Genomic DNA, 20767 nt, shown 5'->3' with positions numbered 1-20767 from the left:
TATCAAAGTGTTGTAAATGCCATATTAGTAGCCGAGCCTATTAATTTCATGTTGCATGTGTTGCATTAGGCATCTTGTAAAGTCAGGATCGTGCATTGTTTCTAACTAGCTTTTGTTTTGGCTTGGAGTATTCGGGTGAGCTTTTATGCTTTAGCATGCTTGCATGAGTGTGATTGCCATATTACCATGTTTCGCATGCTTGCTATGAGGCTATATGCATAAATGTTAAACTACATGAATGCCTGTGGATGAAGGCTTGTTGTTTGAATTGGAACAATTCATCAAATGTGTGTTTTAAGCCCACTTTGCGAAGTGACGAAATCATGTTTTAAGCCCACTTGAGGTAGCAAATCCGCATTTCCACCCCCACTTAAGGTGGCAAATTCAAACCATTTTCGAAAACAAACATGAGTTGAATTGTTCCAATTCTTGCGATTTTAGTCTATACTTGCTTGTGTGCGTCACATAGTAAAGCTAGTTTAATAACCAGAATAAGAACACATAATGTTTATAAAAGAACATATCATGATTAGTAGAGACCGATCTTTTGATCGGGCAAGCAGGGGTGTTCATTTCATGACCTTCCCCACTCGTACCCAAGTTCCCAAGCCGATGTAACTTTGGTGATGACGGACACGTGGCCTTTGGCACGAGTCAGGGTTTCCAAAATTTTTTCAAAAATAAAATATTTAAGTGGCGACTCTGTAATCTAGCAAAGCAGTCCAATTTTGGCATTATTTGATTCAAAATTTGATTTTCCAAAACGATTTGCCGGATTGGACTCTTTGATGTTTATCAGTCTCACATTGCACTTGTGAGACTAGATTCAAAACCACAGGTAGAGTTCGAACTGTGAGGGCTTTTCTTTTCAAACCCTTTTCTGAAAAGCGGGGGCGCGAAAAAAGGCGAGCCCGCACTAACTTGATCGTTGGAGCGTCCGTCGGAGGATCATGTCCCCCTTTGGACCTTTTCACAAGCACGCTTTGAGGACACAAAGGCCAACAGGCCCGTTGGAGGTGTAAATCAGTCCGACCCATCCATCATTGAAGTTATTCCATTATCAAGTTATAAACTGATCTTGATACAGTCAAAGACTGAATGAGTTAAAGGCCTTATTTGAGAAAAGGGTTGGGTTAAAATAGTCCATAAAAAGACAAAGTAAGCTAAAATAGTCAATGAGACAAAGTGTCACATTTAACCAATAATCATTTTAATTTTTCTCTTATAACCATGAAATCAATTACAAAAAACAACTAACCAACTTCTTAAACACAATTTTTTGAGCTAAACAAATAGCTAAAAAGTCAAATAGCCCAATAAAATAGCCAACTTCCCAAACCGAGCCAAAACACGAAGGGTGGATTTCTTAAACAATCAAACAAGACAACTATTTTTAGACGGTGCCAGACACATGCCCACAAGTTTAGCTAGGGACCATACATGATCTGTCTAAAATTCTCTAACAAATGGAAATTAACACTCGCGTACGTACAAATTTTTTTGTCCTCCATGGTTATTTGCGGTTATTAATCCCATAAGTCATGAAAACACTATCCAAACATTGCTAAATGTACATTATTAATTGGACACAAATGCAAATCATACGGATAGATAAAAGAGAAAAACAGATTTCTAGAGGCAAAGATAATTACAGCCAACAGTGGCATACAAATTGTGAGAAAACAAATTTCCAATTTATATATGAAATTCAAGTGCAAGCAGCACAAAAGCAACACACTACATAGAAATAAGAAAGGGCCCCAAAACAAGAAAGAATATGAAACTCTACAACATATCAGTAGGTGGGCTCGGAAGATGAAGACGAAGATGAAGATGAAACGAAATTCCTCCAGAGATAGAGACCGCTTGCCATGTCGATAAAAGTGCAAAAACCAGTCCTAATTGCCCCCCAAACTTGCAATTTCATAATAGAGAGAGAATAGTCAGTGGTGAGAACAAATTGCTTCGAAACCTAGAAATAGAAAAAAGAGAGAAGGTTAAGAATTGGGGAGAAGTTATTGGCTGGTCAGGATCGCGCCAAGTGATGTTACATGTGCATTGTGATTGGTGGAAGAGATAGACTCCATGATTTTATATTAGGTGATTGAGAAATATAAAAGGATATAGTGATTTGTGATTAGTTAAGAACATAACAACGTGGTAGCCTAGACCAATCAATAATTTTTCAGAATTGGGACCTTAGAGGATGGATTGACCGGTGCGGAAGATTCAACTGAATTTGTAAAAGAATCTTAGGAATTTCGGAGTGATATTTGATATTCTTCAATACGAAAAACGCAGCGAGCATAGCCGACAGAAATATCAAAATCAGCCTCAATGGACACATTCTCTCTCTCTCTACGTGTGTGTTTGATGTAGGACAACGTATCGAATGATGAACAAGACCGAACAAATTCAAACTAGAAATTCTTTCTAGGAATTGAGAAAATTTTCTATTTTCTTAATCAAGCATATAGATTGAATGCCTAAAACTTATAGGAGTTTTCTTAAGTGTGCAAGTGCACACCATGTGCCACTTACACAAAAAGTGTAAGTGTAAGGTGTAAGTGTAAGGTGTAAGTGTAAGGTGTAAGGTGTAAGTGGGTTGCACATGGTGTGCAACCTCAAAAAAAGTGTAAGTGTAAGGTTTAATTTTTTACAAAAGGTGTAAGTGTAAGGTGTAAGTGTAAGGTATAAGGTGTAAGGTATAAGTTGCACACCATAACCAAACCCAAACTTATAACCTTATTTAGAATAAAAATTAAAACAAAAATACTAATTTGCATCACTTTTACTTTCTACTTGTAGTTGAAAGGTTAGTTGAATTTGTCCACGCGGTTTTGGTTTGGTAATCCATTACTATCAATGTCATCATGATTGTGCACGCTATTTGTACATGATACGTGGTATGGGTTTAAAGGTGGTTGAGAATAAATTATTTTAATAATTTTTAATTTTTTATAAAAATAAATATATAAAGAAATAAATAAAGTAATATGATAATTTATAATAATTCTTTAGGCTCCGTTTGATAAGCCTGTTAAAATATAATTCTACCCATTGATTTGAGTGTGTTATTCGTTTGGAGTTTTCAAATCATAATTCTACACCCATTTCTCAAAACTCAATTCAAAACATAATCATTACTTTTCAAAACTCATAACCAAACACATAATTTAAAATTCTTTTCAAAACTCAATTCAAATCAATATTTTAATTTTTTAAATATTTTAAATATTTTAATATTTTAAAAATATTTTAATTTTGTTAAGATTTTAAATATTTTAATATTTAAATATGTTACGATTTTTTTAATTTTTTAATTTTTTGAATATTTTTAAATATTTTAATTTCAAAATATTACGATTTAAATTTTTTTAATTTTAAAATATTTTATAAAATAAATTCAAACTCTATTTTATAAAAATATTTTTCAATATTTTAATTTTTTTTGTTATGTATTTGGTTACGATTTGAGTGTAGAGTTGTGAAAGTAGTATAGAATTTTGAGTTATGTGTTTGGTTATGCGTTTTAAAAATAATTTCTTAATTGAGTTTTTTTTTATGTGTTTGGTTATGATTTAAGTGTAGAGTTGTTTTTAAATTTAAAATATTGACATTTTAAATTATTTAAAATTTTTGACTATTTAAATTATTTAAATTTTTACGATTTAAATTTTTTGAATATTTATTTTAATTTTTTACTTATTAAATTTTTTAGATTATTTAAATTATTTAAATATTTATGATTTAAATTTTTTGATTATTTATTTTGAAAAAAAATTATTTCCTTTGTAGTATTTTCAATTAAAAAATTGATTAATATTATTTTCTGTTAATAATAATTTTTTTAATTGAATTTTAAAAAGAGTTTGGTTATAATCGTTAATCAGAATTTTTAATAGTGTGAAAGTAGTGTGTTTTGTTATGAGTTATAATAATTTGAATTAAGTTTTGAAAACTGTTTCCAAAACTCATAACCAAACAAATTTTCTTACTTCGCATGTCAAATCAAACTTTCAAAACTCAATTCAACACTCTATTGAAAAACTATAACCAAACAAATTTTTTATACTCAAATTATAATTTCACAACTCACAAACTCAAAATACAACTCATACTTTCAAATTATATTTACAAAACTCTACCAAACGCAACCTTAGTTTTTTAGTTAAAATATATAGTTGTCAAACGAGACCTAAGTAATGCTATTGATTTTTTTCTAATAAAATAATATATGATACATTTTTTAATTTATATTTTATATTATTTTTGAAAAAAATATAATAAAAAAATAGGAAATTCTTTTTAAAGTCCTTAATATTAAGATTTTATAAGATAAAGGATATATAATATTTTCATATTATCCTTCAATATTTTTACAAAGAAAATTTGATTCAAAAAAATTTCGCTCGAATCAAAGATATTTCTGTCCTGACACAGAGAAATTTTAACTTTCATAGAGGAATTTTGAAATTTTGAAAGGTATAATCACAGAGAAATTTCATCGTAGGACCTTAACTAATAAAAAAAAAAAATTGAACCTCTCTTATTACAAAAAGTTGGAGAAGGATGTTTCACTAATTTTTTCTGAAAAAATTTATTAAACTTCTCAACTAATTTGATTATTTTGACAAAATTATCAATAAGTCTTGTTTTACTCTTAATATTATTGGTGAGTCCTATTTCCTATTTTTGATAGTTTGGCCTATTTTGACATCTGGGATTAAAAGTCAGTTTTTTGACTTTTTTTTTTGTCATATTAGAGCATCCGCATCAAGCTCTTCAAATTTTTAGGCTAATTTAACCCAAATTCACTTTTTCTATTTTAACAAATCAGCTTTTTAGTATTCACTGCATCAAACTCTCTATTTTAAGTCAATCTTATTAAAATATTAATTTGTTGTTGTATTTGTTATTCTTTCTTTTATTTATTAAATTGATGAGGTGTTACCCAAACAATTCTTAAAAAATCCAAAAAAAAAAAAATTATTGTTGACCGGTCAACCAGCGGGTCGACCGGTTAAGCTAATTTTCGGCATTTTTCCTTCATTGCTACAGGCAACTCATGGACATTCGGTGGGATGTCCGGGGGGACATTCGGGTGGACGATCGATTTACAGTTTTTGGCTCAATTTTCCTGCAGAAAATATAATAAAAAATCATATAACGAATGAACAGTGTCTCAACAAAGTTGTTGGGGGTATTGTAGCAAATCTAAGAAAATGTTAATTTAGAAAAAAATTGTTGAGGCTGATGGAGGGAGCATTTGATGATTTATTAGCTATATTTTAGTTTTTTGTTATTTTGGTGATCCTGATGCGGATGCTCTTTAATTTGTCAAAAAAATTAGCTTTTAACCTAATTCTCAAAAACTCAATTCTTTATGTTTGTATTTTTATTCTAAGTTTATTCTTTATTTTTTATTATGTCGCACTACAAAAAATATCTGAATTTGTCACAATATTATTTCTCACAAATATTTCAAAGGAATATTATAGATTGTTTACCAATTATATTTTCATAGTGTGAGGTAATGAAAAATGATAAATCGTATAACATGTTACGTAGTTCTTTTGATCACATTGTTGTTTATGATTTTATTTGATGTAATTTGTTTATACAATTGTTATTCATATGTTAATATAAAAAAAATAAAAAAATAAAATTGGAATAAAACATGCCAATATGAAGAATTAAACTTTTTTGAACTAAGGTATAAAAAGGCCTCGTTTGGAAACAGGCTAATTTAGTAACTTTTTGACTATTTGGCTAAAATATGAGCTAAAAAAAATTAGTATGTTTGGGATGACTTTTTATTTTTTTACGAAAAGATGTGCAAAAAGTAAAGAGAAAAGAGAATTTTTGACTTTTTTGTATAAATTTTTGACTTTTTGACTAAAATTGAGAGTTTCCAAACGAGGCCTTAATTGTTGATATTAAAATTTGATAAGATAATACTAGTAATCTTGCTATCAAAATAGAACTTATTAATAATTTCTCCAAAAAAAACTGTGTGATGTTTTAATGAAAATGTAAAACCTTATTATGATATTTTGAATTTTTTTTTGTTTTTTGTTTTTTGTTTTTTTTTTGGTATGCGTTGTCCAACTAACAATTTTAATGATACAATTCAATCATCTTTCATGTTCATGTGTAGATTATTTATTCAAAAAATCAAATATAACAAATTATAATAATCACATAAATTTATCGAAATATTTATTTCCAAATATAAATGAATAAAAAGTATAATTTTAAAAATATATCATTCATTTATTTGCAAATAAATATGGTAAAATCGTGATTATAATTATTTCAAGGGTAAATTACAAATATACCCCCATGAGATTTGATTAAAATACGAATTGCCTCCTAAGGTTTTGGAAATTACATTCCACCCACTAAGATTTCTAATTTCATAACAAATCGCCTCTTTTATTAATAAATCATCAAGTCAATTAACAATTTTTAATAATATTAGAAATATGTTTCAATTAATAATTTAGGTAATTTTATTATTGTATAGGAGAACAATTATGAATTTGATTTTTTTAGTTAATTATATTAAATAAAATAAATAAGAAAGAATTTATAATTTTCTAAACTACAAGAGACAATCTGTACTTTAAGCAAATCTCAAAGAGTGTATTTGTAATATATCCTTATTTCAACCAATCATGAACTACCATATATAATGTGGTGCCGGAATGGATCTGCAACTGAAAGTCTTGTCTCCAATAGCAGAGAAGCCCAATTCTTCTGTATAATTTGCAACAATAATGTTACATCTCCTTAATGAAAAATGCTTGGGAGCACTAATTAGTGCTTCCACTAATTAGGTGGCAGTGGGTCCCGCCATGAATGATGTGATGTTTTGGTCTTGGAGTTGTAATTTTTTTTTTTTTTTTTTTTAATGCATTAGTGCTATTAGTGGTGATGTTTTTAGTGGGATGAATCATTGTTGCTCCTTAATTTATCACTCTCCTAAATAACTCTAATGATATGATATTGAGATTAAACCTCATGTGATGAAATATTTGACAAATTAAAATTTGATACTTGTCAAATATATCATTAAATATGATTTTTAAAAATGATAAATTAGCTTTTTCAAATATTTTTTAATTTCCAACTGGGTTGGGGACACACTTATCTAAGGTGTATGTGTATACTTTGCCTTGCTGTGTCTGTGTGTACATGTGTGTCTTCTTCTCTTCTAGCCTCAACTTTCAAAATAGAATTGGTGACCTAACAATCCTCTTGAAAGTTGAAATTCATGTGAATTTGAGAAAAAGCTCTAATTAATTTATTATTATTCAAATTAAATACTAGGAGTCAATAAAGCAAAAAGTTATCAGCTGGCCCCACCTAAACAGCTATTAAACAGATTCTCTCAGCGAAAAATGTGAAAATTTAAATCATTCACATGAAACACACCTGATACATCCAAGGAAGTAGGACATCCTTCAAAAGTCTCACCAGAAAAACCATCTACGAGTGCAATTCACGTTTCCAGTTAATATAAAATGATTTCATATGGGTCCATATCTCGAGTGTCATCAATTTTACAACTAAACAGCAATTATTCATTTCCTCTTTCGGCCATTATTACAAAGTTCATTGAATAAATTTTGCAACTAATCACTTCAAAGTAATTAAACCCACTAACGATCCCGTAATTAACCATGATTAGATGTGCTGGTTCTGGTAAATCATCCATCAGATTTACTTCAGATTAAGCACAAGGATAGCATTATTGTCCAGTAAGTTGATTAATTAAATGTTTTGAATTTATTAATGTTTAAATTAACCAAAACTGAGAAAGTTCCCTATCTTTAAAAAACAAAGTTCATGATTAACTTAAGTATCAATGATGTAAGCAAAAGCACACCTATATAAGAAGTTATTGATTTGTCATGAGCACGATCAGATGGTGCCTCAAAGATGTTGTGATTGATGAAAGAGATGAAATTCACGATTTTATATTACGTAATTAAAAAACATGAGAGACATAATAATTTATAATTGGTAAAAAGTACCGTCACGTGACACCTTGACCACCCAATTATTTTTCCACACAATAATGATTCATCCCACTAATTTGGAAACACTAATAAACTATTAATGAAGTGGAAATTCAAAAAAATAAAATAAAAACAAAACACACCAAAGAAACATAGGACACTTGCCCTTTTTTGTTTTCCACCTATATATTCCTCTTTAAGTTCTGAGCATTTAAAAGCATCAAAGAAACATAGGACACTTGCCCTTTTTTAAAGTAAGAATAAGAATAAGTATTACTTCAATGAAAAAAATAAGGAGTAAAATTTAAATAAAAAAAAAGGATTCTGCTAATCATCATATTTAAGAAGGTGATTAAACATCCCTTCAATCACTTAACCAACAGCACACACATGCTTCTTGGTTGATTACAACACAAATAAAACTCCAAATATAAAAACAAAACACACCAAACACAAATTAAATCGAACCCACTTTGCATAATCCCAAACATATGACAAAACAATACAACAACATAAGCAGGGACAACCCACATGAATAATATACCTATTCTTTTTCTTCATTTGTTGTCTTTATGTACAGAACAACAAAAACGCCTGTAAAATTTTGACAAAGCAAAATGTACAGCCGCCATATACTACATGTAATACTAGAAAAATTCATATGTAGAAACTCGAACAACAATTGCAAAACACAACAATTAATACACATTGTTTCAACAAATAATAATCATAAATCATTCCGTATATCAATTCTGTATTTACGGCACCTCTGATAATCAGGCCGTGCTCGCCAGAAAGGTTAGTTACCGGCGACCTGCTGCTCTTGCTGAAGGGAAATTAGCTCCGGCCTAATTTTATTTTTCCAGACTTGGTTGTACATGCAGCCACTGCTACCTGTCGGCCTAACCTCCACAACTACCAAATTGTCTGTCAAGGGGAAAACTTCCAACCCAATCATGAAATTACCATTCAGCCCTTCCAATTCCACTCCCCATTCCTTCTTCTTTTTCAACCTCACAACGTTGTCTACCTTCACGACCTCCTCAACTTTCTCGATGATTTTCTCCGGCGACTCGGCCGATACAAATCGCTCTCCGTTCTCGGCAGATTCATCGAACAATCCAGAAAGGTCCAAACCGGACGAGAATGATATTATATCGAACGCGTTTAGGGAGGAACCGGCTCTCTCTTCTTTGTCGTGCTTGATGTCAAACTGTTCTTCGTAAAAGTTAATGGCCTTATAATCTTTTTTGAACCAAGGGTGTCGTGTGATCTCATCAACGGTAATTCTTTTCTCTGGATTCGTGTCTAGAAGCCGAGAAAGGAACCGTTTGAGCTCAGACGACATCCACTTAGGGCACCGAAACTCTCCCTTGTAGATCTTCTTGTACATCATCATGAGATTGGGATCGTTAAACGGTAGATAACCGGCGGATAAGACGAAGAGGATGACTCCGCATGACCACACATCCACCTTGGCACCATCGTAACCTTTCTTCGCGAGAATCTCGGGAGCCACGTAAGCAGGCGTGCCGCAAAGCGTGTGTAACAAACCGTCGTTGTGGATCTGATCCGTGACGGCGCTGAGCCCGAAATCCGACACCTTCAAATCACCGTTGTCATCGACGAGGAGATTCTCCGGCTTCAGATCACGGTGAAAGACGCCGCGAGAGTGGCAATAACCGACGGCGGAGATCAATTGCTGGAAATACTTACGGCAAAGATCTTCGTTGAACCGACCTTTGGCAACCTTGGCGAAGAGCTCGCCGCCCTTGACGAACTCCATGACGAAGTAGATCTTGGTCTTGCTGGCCAAAACCTCGAAGAGCTTGACGATGTTGGGGTGGCGCAAGCGGCGCATGATAGTGATCTCGCGCTTGATGTTAGACATTAAATTGGTGCCGGCAATCTTGTTCTTGTTGATGACCTTGACGGCGACGCTTTGGCCGGTGGAGATGTTGCGGGCGTGGTAGACCTTGGCGAAAGCGCCGCAGCCGAGGAGCTTGCCGAGCTCATACTTGCCGAATAAAGCGTTGTCCATTTTCGTTACTGATGATGATGAGGATGAGGTCATAGGGACATGCTCGATCTCTGGCATTCGGTTGCGACCTCTCTCTCTCGGCCAGAGGTCGAACGAAATTAATATGGGGACTCAACAAGAATTTTAAAGAAAGATGAAGAGAATCGCTCAAACTTGGGGGTAGGTTCTTCCTTTTGTCCCGTAGAGAGTGGCTGAGATTGAAGCCAACAGACCTTCAACTTGCGAGTTTCGCGCTGGAAGTTTCAAGAATTTTGTGTGGCCTATATACACGCATATAAACGAAAACTCGGACTCTCTGCGTGTGTCAAAGGTGGTGTTTGGAAAGTTTGTGCGTTCGTTTTTTTTTTTAACTAAAAGACAAATTTTTTTGTAAAATTAAAAAAAAAAATAAATTTAAATAAAATATCACATTTAATTTTATAATTATTTCATTTTTTTTCTTATAAACATCACATCCAAATACAAAAAAAACTCAACTTTCTATGCAAACATCAAAAAAAAAAATTTCTCTAATGAAATCCTACATCTAAAAAAATTTACATAAAAATCCCCCCCCCCCCCAAACAATCACAAAATAAAACGTGAAATGAAACACGGATTTTTAGGAAAAACCATTTAATGCTCACGTCACGTGTTCATATATGAGTTTTTTTTTTTATTTATTTATCACTGGACACAAAATCAGTAGAGTCATTTGTATTAATTAGTGTACTAACTAATATATCAATATAAAAATATTAAAGGTTTTAAAAATTCTATCAAAAATTTTATCAAATGTTTCACGTGGGTGTGAGATCCACATTGTGTGGATCTCATACCCATGTGAGACATTTGGTAAAACTTTTGATAGAATATTTGGGGTTTCTAGCATTACTCATATCAATATATATTGGAAAATGCTAGAGGTCCCAAATTTTCTACCAAATAAATGACCAAATGTCTCACATGGGTGTGGGGTCCGCAATGGGTGTGGGCTCACAAAATTGCGGACCCCACGCCCATGTGAGACATTTGGTCATTTATTTGGTAGAAAATTTGGTGTCCTTAACATTACCCATATATATTATGATAGTATTATTAATTCTATCTATTCAATATATATTATGATAGTATTATTGATCCCACCTATTATACAAATTATAAATATTTAAAACTTTTAAAATTATGCCACATCATCTATTAATATACTAATTGATACATATAATATTATTCACACAAAATTATAGACTCTATCTTATTCACCAATCACAATACCCTAAAACACCATGTGATCATACTTTAAGGATTTGTTTGATTGACGAAATTAGAGAATGAGATTAGAATTATTAATCTGTGATCTCAATAATCCTATGTTTGTTCTGAAATTTTGCTTCAAGATTATTAATCCAATGAATAATTAATTCAATAGATTTGTAGGATTATTAGTAATGAAGTAGAGGTGGGATTATACATCCTGAACTGAGAAATAAAATAAAAATACTATTTTACCCTTAACTAAAAATTAAAACACTTATTATTTTTATATAATTTTATATTCTAGAAGGCTAAAAATGATTTTTAAAAATTTAAAAATATTTTTTGATATTTATTTTATTAAATTAGTTTATATTTTTTAAAAAAATTAAAAAAACAAACCAAACATGGCCTTTGGATTTTGTATTTTTATTTTGCTTTTATTTATTTATTTATTTATAATTTTTTTTAAAACCACGTTTATGAAATTTTTTTGATAAAGTAAAGATTGTAAAGAAACATTGATAAAGGGTAAAATTGAAAAAGAAGATAAATATAGTTGTAATCTTATATTTATATGTTTTTTTATCCAATGCAAATCAAATAATAGACAATGGGATAATTTATCCTACTATTCTAATTGGATAATGAATATCATACTAATTTAATAGGATTATCAATACTTTCACTTTTAGTCTTGTGAATCAAACACGGCCTAAAGTACCCCATAACCACTTGTTTTCAGCTTCTTATATGATGGAGAGAGTTTTATTTTAAGAAAATTAGTATCTTTAAAAATAATAATAAATTAAAACAATGAAAAAATATATAAATACTAATGATTAAATTTAAAATTTAAATTTTTTTATTAATTTGAAAATATTTATAAATATCCCATTGGTATATGCTTCAGGATTTTTTTAATTAATAATGTATGTATATAGACTTTTAATAAAATAAACGGAATAGGTCATTCAATAAAGACATGTTGAGAATGCAATGGACCGGACTGGACAACGAAGTTCACTATTCAGTTTTCTTCTATACTTGAATTTGAGTTTAAATTGGTGAACCTTTTTTTTCCCTATTAATTATTACCAAAAATTTGTTGATTATAACAAAATTTGTAATACTATGATAATTATATTTTATTTGTCCTATGATATATTATTATATTAGATATTAATAATAAAACTTATTAAAAAAATTAGGTAAAATAAAACTTAATAAATTAATACAATAATGACAATAACAAATAACTTTTAGCACATATATAATTGTTATAAAATTATTGTTATTGTTTTGTGTGCCCACCGCATCTAAGAATAAGGATCGTCAATTATTTTTTGGAATAATTATAAAATTAAAAAAAAATCAAAATTCAAAATTTGACCTTATAACAAAATTAATTCAAACTTTTCATTTTGTCAATTCAAATATTAAAATTTTATTTATTTTCAATTTAAATTATTTACCTATTTTTATTAAGTAAAATTGACAGAAAATATGGTATTATAGTCATTAAACTCAATGAAAAATAGTATTTTATTTATTTTATATACAATTGCATTGAGTTTAATGACTAAAAAACTTTTTTTTATCGATTTTACTTAACAAAAATAATTAAATAGTTTAAAATGAAAATAAATTAAAATATTAAAATTTAAATTGATAAAATTACAAATATGAAATTTATTTTATTAAAAGACTCAAACTTTAAAATATTTTTGTAATTGCCCCTATCTTCACCCAAACGAACCGAGTGTAAAATTCAAATTAAAGTTATGATGACATTACTTTGACATGTTTATCATTCTACACTATTCAAACACGGTGAGCTGGCATGTGTTATAACTTTTGCTTATTTTTAGCATGTGAGTAAGATTTGGAGTGAGTAAGATTTGGAGTGAGTGAATAAGCAGGACTAGTAGCTTGGTCCGTAAGTTTTCCATACCACGTGTAAGTTGTAACGCGTTGGCAAGTTGATTTACCAGCGATTGTGGCGCTTGGTCAGCTATGCCAACTATATCTTATGGATTAAGTTTCGTTTATGTAAATTGATTTTTTAATTTTTTAGGCCTCATTGGAGAACTATTTATTTTAGTTAAAAAGTTAAAAAGTTACTATGTTTGTCAAAAAGTCAACAATTCATACAAAAAAGTCAAAGATTCTTTTTTTTTTTTTTCTACTTTTTACACATCTTTTTGTAAAAAGCCAAAAAGTCATCCCAAACATACTAGTTTTTTTTAGCTCATATGTTAGTCAAATAACCAAAAAGTTCCTAAATTATCCTTTTCCCAAACGAGATCTTAGTTTAGAGTTAAAAAATTTTATTTGAGATAAAAAATTTTAATTTTTTTGACTTTCATAAAAAAAAACATAAAATGATTATAATTTAAATATGACATTTTTTAATCTAAAATTAAAAAATTTATTTCATCTTTTTATAGCTATTTTAGTCTCAACTCGTCCCAACCCATCATGCCAAACCAATGCTAACATGCTAGTCTAATATTCTGACTTTCTACCGGTCTCAGATTTAGATAGGATGGTGTTGTTCTGATTTATAGGATTTATGAATTTCGATAATTTAAAAAATCAATTTGATAATGATAACTTAATTTATGGCTTTGTAAAGAAAAATGGATGATTAATTGAACACAAAGATTCAAGTAAATTTATAGGCTTCCTTTCGAATGTAAGTCAGTATTTTGATTTTTTAATTTTTTAACTTTTTTAGTTTGGGATTAAAATAGTCTTGTTTAAGATGAATTTTTTGACTTTTTTAACTTTGTGAGAGAAAAAATATAATGACTATAATTTGGATGTGACAACTTTTAATATAAAATCAAATTTGTGTGGTGTGAACCAAATACAACTGCACATTTTATTTTCTCTAACATATTTCTCTATATATATATTTTTTTGTGCATATTAGCATTGGCCCTTGCAAAATGAGGTGGATCCCCCTTCAGTCCTTAATACAAATTTGAGGGTATTGTTCGGACTTGTGGGGTCATTATCACGAATTTCATTTTGATAATTTAAATTAGTCATTTGGTTAGACACTTTGGTCGTGTCCGATAGGGGGTTTGGGAGGGTGGATTGGATTACCAATCCGTGGAATCCACCAAACCCTTGTTTGGATGCAATAAAATATCATAGGATTAGTAGTGTAGGGGGTTTAGTAATTCCCGTTTGTAGGAGGATTAACTTGGGTGAATTTTAGATGGGATTAGGAAAATAGTAAGAGAATTGAGTCTATTTTATATAAAAAAAATTATTTTTTTAATTTTAATTTTTTTTTTTTACCAAGTGCACCTATTTGTTTTAGTTTTTTTTTAATATAGAAATAATTTATTTATTTATGTTACATAAAAATAATTTAACAATCCCATCACTAATCATTTTCCACACTATCATCAAAACAAACACATTTTTACTTCCCCTCTTTAACAATCTCTTCACTAAGAGCATCCCCATCAGTTTACCTAAATTTTATCCTAAGATATTATTAAAAAATTCATTCTCTATTTTAGGAATCACTTTTCATTTACTTCCCCCAACAGACTCCCTATTCTTTCTCTATTCTATTAGAAAACTCTCTAATTTTTTCTTTATTTTATTAAAATATAATTTTTAATTATACATTTAAAAAAAATAAAAATCATAAATGTGTACTGCAGTCCCTAAACAAAAAAAATAAATAAAATAAATATAAGGGTGCTACAGTGACTCCCTAAAAATAGGGAGTAACTGTAGCAAAAATTAGTTTAGGGAATCATTTAGGGGGACTGATGCAGGTTTATAGGGAGCCACTTACCCCTTAAAATAGGTAAGGAAGAGCTTTAGGGCATCTGGTGGGATGCTCTCAATTCTCTCACTAATAATCTCATCCAATCAAATTCGCCAAACAAACGTGACCTTTGTGTATATCAATCACACACAAAAAAATTAGTTGATCTAACAATCGTAATCTATTCAATTTATTAGTATGTTTATTACTAAAAAAAAAAATAGTCTATTTTTTAAACCAAAATTGTCATTTAATTTTTTATAACAAAAGTAACAAATTAAATAAATTACAATTATTGGGACATATGGTAAACCTGACAAGCCCGAATAATGCCCTCCCATCCATATTACGGATAGGAGAGATTCCAGGCTCTTCACAGAATACACATACTTATCCACTAGTTTATGGATCCATTAACCATACATAAATATAAACCAAATGATGTCATAAAGTTGTGATATTCATAAAAAATGCCTTTTAAAAAAAAAGAAAAACATTATTATCACATTATTCTAATAAAAAAATTCTATGAAAGTTTTGTGTAATTATAATAATTATATTCTAAATTTTATATTTATTGGATGTAAGTATTGATTCCTCATAATGAGTCTATGACCTTGTTTGGAAAATTCGCTTTGTTTTAATTTTTGACTATTTTAGTAGGTTAAAATATTTGTTTTTGAAAAGATTGTTAGATTTTTTTGTAATTGAATGTGACATTTATGAGAAAAAAAGTGAGATAATGATGAATTTAATGTGATATTTTATCTTATTAATTATTTTAATCTATTTTATCTTTTTGTAAATTTTAATCTAAAAAATAAAAAAACCTGTGCCAAATAAGGTCTATATGTATTTTTTATTTTAGTCCACCGCATGCATCAGCCTTAGCTCAGATAGTGACGATGAGAATTGAGTCCGAGATCCGATTGAGTGGTGATTTGAGATTCACATTTTGATATATTGTTTTTTTTTTAATTTTTTAAGAAAGAGAAGGAATCAATTTTTGTAATAATTTTTTAACTACAAGTGGCCAAATCAGTTAGTGAGTGAGTGAGGTGTGTGTGAGGATGGTTCGTTGGTGGAAACTGCAAACAATTTGGCGTGGTTGGTCCAGAGTCACGGACAGCGATGGTTCGTGAAAATTCAGCATTTTAAAGCAGTCAAAAAGTATTTCAATTAAAAACACAGCAAACAGAGCGATACATCCAACTAACAGTCACATCTGTAGTCGTTTTTTGCTGTGCGGTTAGAGAGAGCGTGTGAGAGTGAAAGAGAAGAGAAGAGACGCCTCATATATATACATGGCCCTTCTAACTCGTAAAGAAGAAGACACCGTGTTTGGCTTCTTCATGAAAATATCATGTACTGCACCATTTGAGGCCCATATATCACATGAGGACACCGATGGAATTAGAAAAAGATTATGGAAAGTTATGGCTCTTTTGTTTCAGTAAAAAATTATGTTTGTCATAATATTTCTAAATATATATATATATATATATAATTTATATATCATATTATGTATATATATTTGTCTATATGAAAAAAAAATATTATTTATCTTTTAACTCCTACAATAATAAAATTTTGATTCCGTTCTTGCATGAGAACCAGTCTCGACCATTAATAAGTTAATGGATCACAAAATTTTCATCTGATTATTTGTCAATCCCTTTCAACTACAACTTCAATTTCCTTATTTATTTATTTTTTCTTTCTTTTTGTCATTTTTCTGGGATTTTACTCCAACAATAGTGATGGCTCAGGGGCTATCCTACATTGGATAGCCTTTGGGTGTGTGTGGTGTTTATACAGTTCCATGGCTCTCACTTGGACAGTAATTGTGCAGTGGTTTGTGGGTCTTGCTTTGTGTTCAAAACAAACTAAAACAAACTAAGCCTGGTCTGGGTGTGAGCTCGATTCTAAACCTTATTTGGGCCTGACTATAGGTCGGGTGAGACTTTAGGGCCTGGACTGGTTTGGGTTGAGGCTATCCCACATCGTATAGCCTTTGGATATGTATATGGTGTTTATACGGTTTCATGGCCCTCACCTAATCAGTAATTGGCTAATGTGAGTAGATTGTGAGTCCCGCGATGTGTTCAAAAAATTGTGATGGCACCTATTCAAGTCAATCCTCCCTTTTTGATAACCAACAAACCATATTAGCAGAGAGCCCTTTGTGTAAAGAAAGTTCTTACTTTTTTTTGCAATAACCAAAATTAAAAATAAATAAATAAAGAAGAAAGAAGCAAAATCCATTTATAAACAAGGAGGAGAATCCCTTCCAACTCACCTTTTAGTCCAAAATTTGGGCTAGAGGCGTTGGTGGGTCCCGTGAGACTCATTACAGGTCATATTTTGATGATTTAGATCGTTTATTTTATCAAATACTTTATGTATTTTATTTACACCAAAAAAAAAAAATAGACCGATTCAATAATCGTAACATATTCAATTTATCACATAAAAAAATGACGACAATTATATTTTTAAAAATAAACTATCAATTTTTTTTGTGACAAACATGATGAATTTAATAAGTTACAATTATCATATTAGACCCTTTTTTTTTTTGGAATGAAATAAACAGAGTTCCTGATAAAATGAATAGTTCAATTCATCAAAATAGAATTCGTGGTAGGCCTCAGGGCTCCAATAATGCCCTCCAATCCAAATTTTAAACGAGAGAGGATTCTCTTCTAAGCGTTTAGGCATTACCAGATGATGAATTTCTTAAAATTACTATTTTTGATCTCGTGTACCATACTCTCCCTCCCTCCCTCCCTCCCTCCCTCAATTTTGTTTTAAATTTTCCTCCTTCAAAATGAATATAATTCTTACCATTCAAATTTCAAATATTTTTTAATAATTTTTTTCTCCTAAATATTTTTCATTGTTGTAATTAATATTTGTCAAAAAGTTAGATTCAATTTTCAAACTCAATGATGTGACAATCAATTAAAATATCTAAAATAATTCTTTCTCCCTCATAACTTATTTAATCATTAATAAATCATCTCTCTTACACATCATTAAATCTAAAAAATAAATTTATATATTATTTTCCTTTATTATTTTCTGCTAGAGATGTATGTAGATGTAGTTCCATAAAAGAGCACCAGTAATAATGAATGCAGTGGGAAATTCTTGTGAGTCGACTTTGACATTAATCCACATTGATATGCATAGTTAGCATAGCTTCGCTCCTATTGAATTTGTAATTACTTTTCAATGTGGGGTTTTAGACAGAAGTGTCAGCAAATCATATTTAACGCGAGCATTATTTTTTTTTATAAAATCTGAAAAGTAAAATCAAAGATATTTTGAAGAAAAAATTATAATTCAGTATACTTTAAAGAAGTAATTATAGATACATTGAAAATTTTATATTTTTAATTATTAAAATTTATAATTAATTTATAATTATTTTTTACAATTACAATGATCCATAATTTCCCCTATTTTCAACAAACAAAAAATGGGCCTCACATTGAAGATAACACAAGCAGCTATGCCCAAATTTGCCATACATGGTGTCATAAAAATAAGTTAAATAAAAGAGAACATCATGATGCAAATCACCATTTGAGTGTGATCAGATTTTTACTCAAACAATTTTATTTAGTTGTGTTTAACAGTTTCAATAAGTTTTATTTGCACCTTGAAATAAAATCTAAATTTGATCTATCGTACTTTCATTAAATTATTACATTCAACTCTATTTTTCAACTATGAACAAGTTTCGAATTGAAAATAAGTAATTCAACATAATCACAAGTTCAGAACTTCATAATCTAAGCATAAAAAAACCAAAATTTCACAGAAGCTATAAATATAAAATAAAAGGTAGACGATATAGATGTGAGACAAAACACACCTTTTATATGTGTTCATAACATAGTTTTTTAAGTATATAAAAATAAAATAAAAATGAAAAAAGAGCAAAATCAAATAACCACTCATTATTGGGCTTTTGGTAGGCTGACATATAAAGTGGATTAAAGTATGGGCCTGGTGATGTTAAATTGGGCTGCTACTATAGCATTTATGTCACCGTAATAATGAACAGATCATGGAAGAGTCCAATGGATGTGCTACATTTGATGGGCCACAATCTCCACTTTGGCACTACAGATATTAATCTGATACAGGCAGTAGTTTCATGGCTAAGTAAACAAAAACCAAAAAAAATTTTTTTTTTTTTTTTTTAAATATAAAATTTTATTCCTTCTTATTTTCTTAATTAAATCAAACAAAAAAAATTACCATCTTTTACCTTTTTTTCTAGGTTAATTACATTGCTAGTCCTGTACTTTAGGCGAAATGTTATCTTTGTTCTTGTAGTTTAATTTGAATTTTATACTTTTAATTTTGTTATAATGTTTATCTATGCCGCTATTATTTTGAACCAAAAAAAAAAACAAAACAAAACAAATTCCACATTGGTCTCTTTAGTTTTGCACATAAAAATATATACGAAACCTACTCACTTATATCTCTAGAGAAAAAAATAAAATTAGATATAATATTTTTCAATTTATTTTATTCAAAATTTTAACAATAAGTAACTAATAAACCACATTATAATAAAATTAAAAAATACAGAGTTTAAATTATTCGAATTGAAACCGTAACTATTGCTACCAATTCTTTGAGATAATACCACAAAACTGGTAATCTTATTTGTAATTGTAATAATGTAATGGAATGTATGAAAACAGGTTTGTAAAGAAACAAATTATTGTGAGAATGTGTGGATAAACTTAAATGGTGTCTTCATTATGGATTTGAATAGAAATTTAAAAAAAAAAGAAAAATAAAAATAGTAAAGAAAATATGAATAAATATGTTAATTTTTTTATATATATTTTTTTCATGAAAATTTATATTCTAAACATAAATTAAAAATCAAATACGATGAAGGATCCTGATATTTGATTCTTGTTTGTCCTTTTTATATTGTTATTAAATAACTGTACCATGATACAAGAGGAACCGAGTACCCACTACCAAATTTGTTTTTATGTTATGATTCTTCATTTTTCAACTCAAATAAAAAAATAAAATACATATATTATATGAAAAGACATGACCAATATTAAAGAATATCTCTCAACCCAACTATTGCTGCAATCCCATCCCCCTATCAATTTTTTTATTATTATTATAGAATTGTGGAAGGTAAAAAATTACCTCTACGAAAAAAGTGAAATAATATACTCAGGTTTTTACATTTTATAAAAAGAAATCACTCGTGGTAATCACTCTTGATTTGGGTTGATTAGAAAGACTCTCTAACTATTACGTCAGCATATTGATTGGCCAGCAATGTTACAGACCCTTAATGACCCTCCAATGTCACGTGTCGGTCTGGGATTGGCTGAAAATTAAAAAAAAAAAAATACTATTTTTTTGACCAATGAAAAAGGACCCCAGCACCCCCACTGGGGGTCCGAAGCTTTATTCATTGATTGGCCCTAAATAATTTTTATGAAAAAATAAATGTTTATTGAAACAGGATTCTGCATATACTCAGTTTAGATAGCATTCATTTTCTTCTCCTTTTTTGTCCATTCTATCTCAAACCTCTTCCGTTGGATCTTTATTTTGGTTAAAGGATTTTGTATGTTATCTGGTCTTAGTCGAGTAACTTGCCAACTTGCT

The 20767-nt window shown here is 29.6% G+C and overlaps 1 protein-coding gene and 1 long non-coding RNA gene across 2 annotated transcripts; both read right to left on the bottom strand.

Annotated features, from left to right (window-relative positions):
• Positions 1 to 1606: 1606 nt before the first annotated feature.
• LOC114262274 (uncharacterized) lies at positions 1607 to 2475 on the bottom strand. The gene is made up of 2 exons (XR_003629312.2): positions 2199 to 2475; positions 1607 to 1972 (listed from the first exon to the last, which is right to left on the bottom strand). It is a non-coding gene; the product is annotated as an uncharacterized LOC114262274 (long non-coding RNA).
• Positions 2476 to 8559: 6084 nt separating this feature from the next.
• Positions 8560 to 10382, bottom strand: SIP4 (SOS3-interacting protein 4). The gene has a single exon (XM_028202610.2). The coding sequence runs from the start codon at positions 10123 to 10125 to the stop codon at positions 8827 to 8829; it is 1299 nt and encodes a 432-aa protein (XP_028058411.2). The 5' UTR covers positions 10126 to 10382; the 3' UTR covers positions 8560 to 8826.
• Between the last annotated feature and the right edge of the window lie 10385 nt (positions 10383 to 20767).

This window comes from Camellia sinensis, chromosome 14 (genome assembly GCF_055761805.1).
Source record: "Camellia sinensis isolate YWXY chromosome 14, ASM5576180v1, whole genome shotgun sequence".
Classification (NCBI taxonomy): Eukaryota; Viridiplantae; Streptophyta; class Magnoliopsida; order Ericales; family Theaceae; genus Camellia; species Camellia sinensis.
Note: the sequence above shows the minus strand (reverse complement) of the source record. Positions and strands in the feature narration are given on the sequence as shown.

What these genes read in the sequence shown, in the direction of transcription:
- SIP4 (XM_028202610.2), bottom strand. Translation starts at nt 10,125, where the DNA reads ATGCCAGAGATCGAGCATGTCCCTATGACCTCATCCTCATCATCATCA.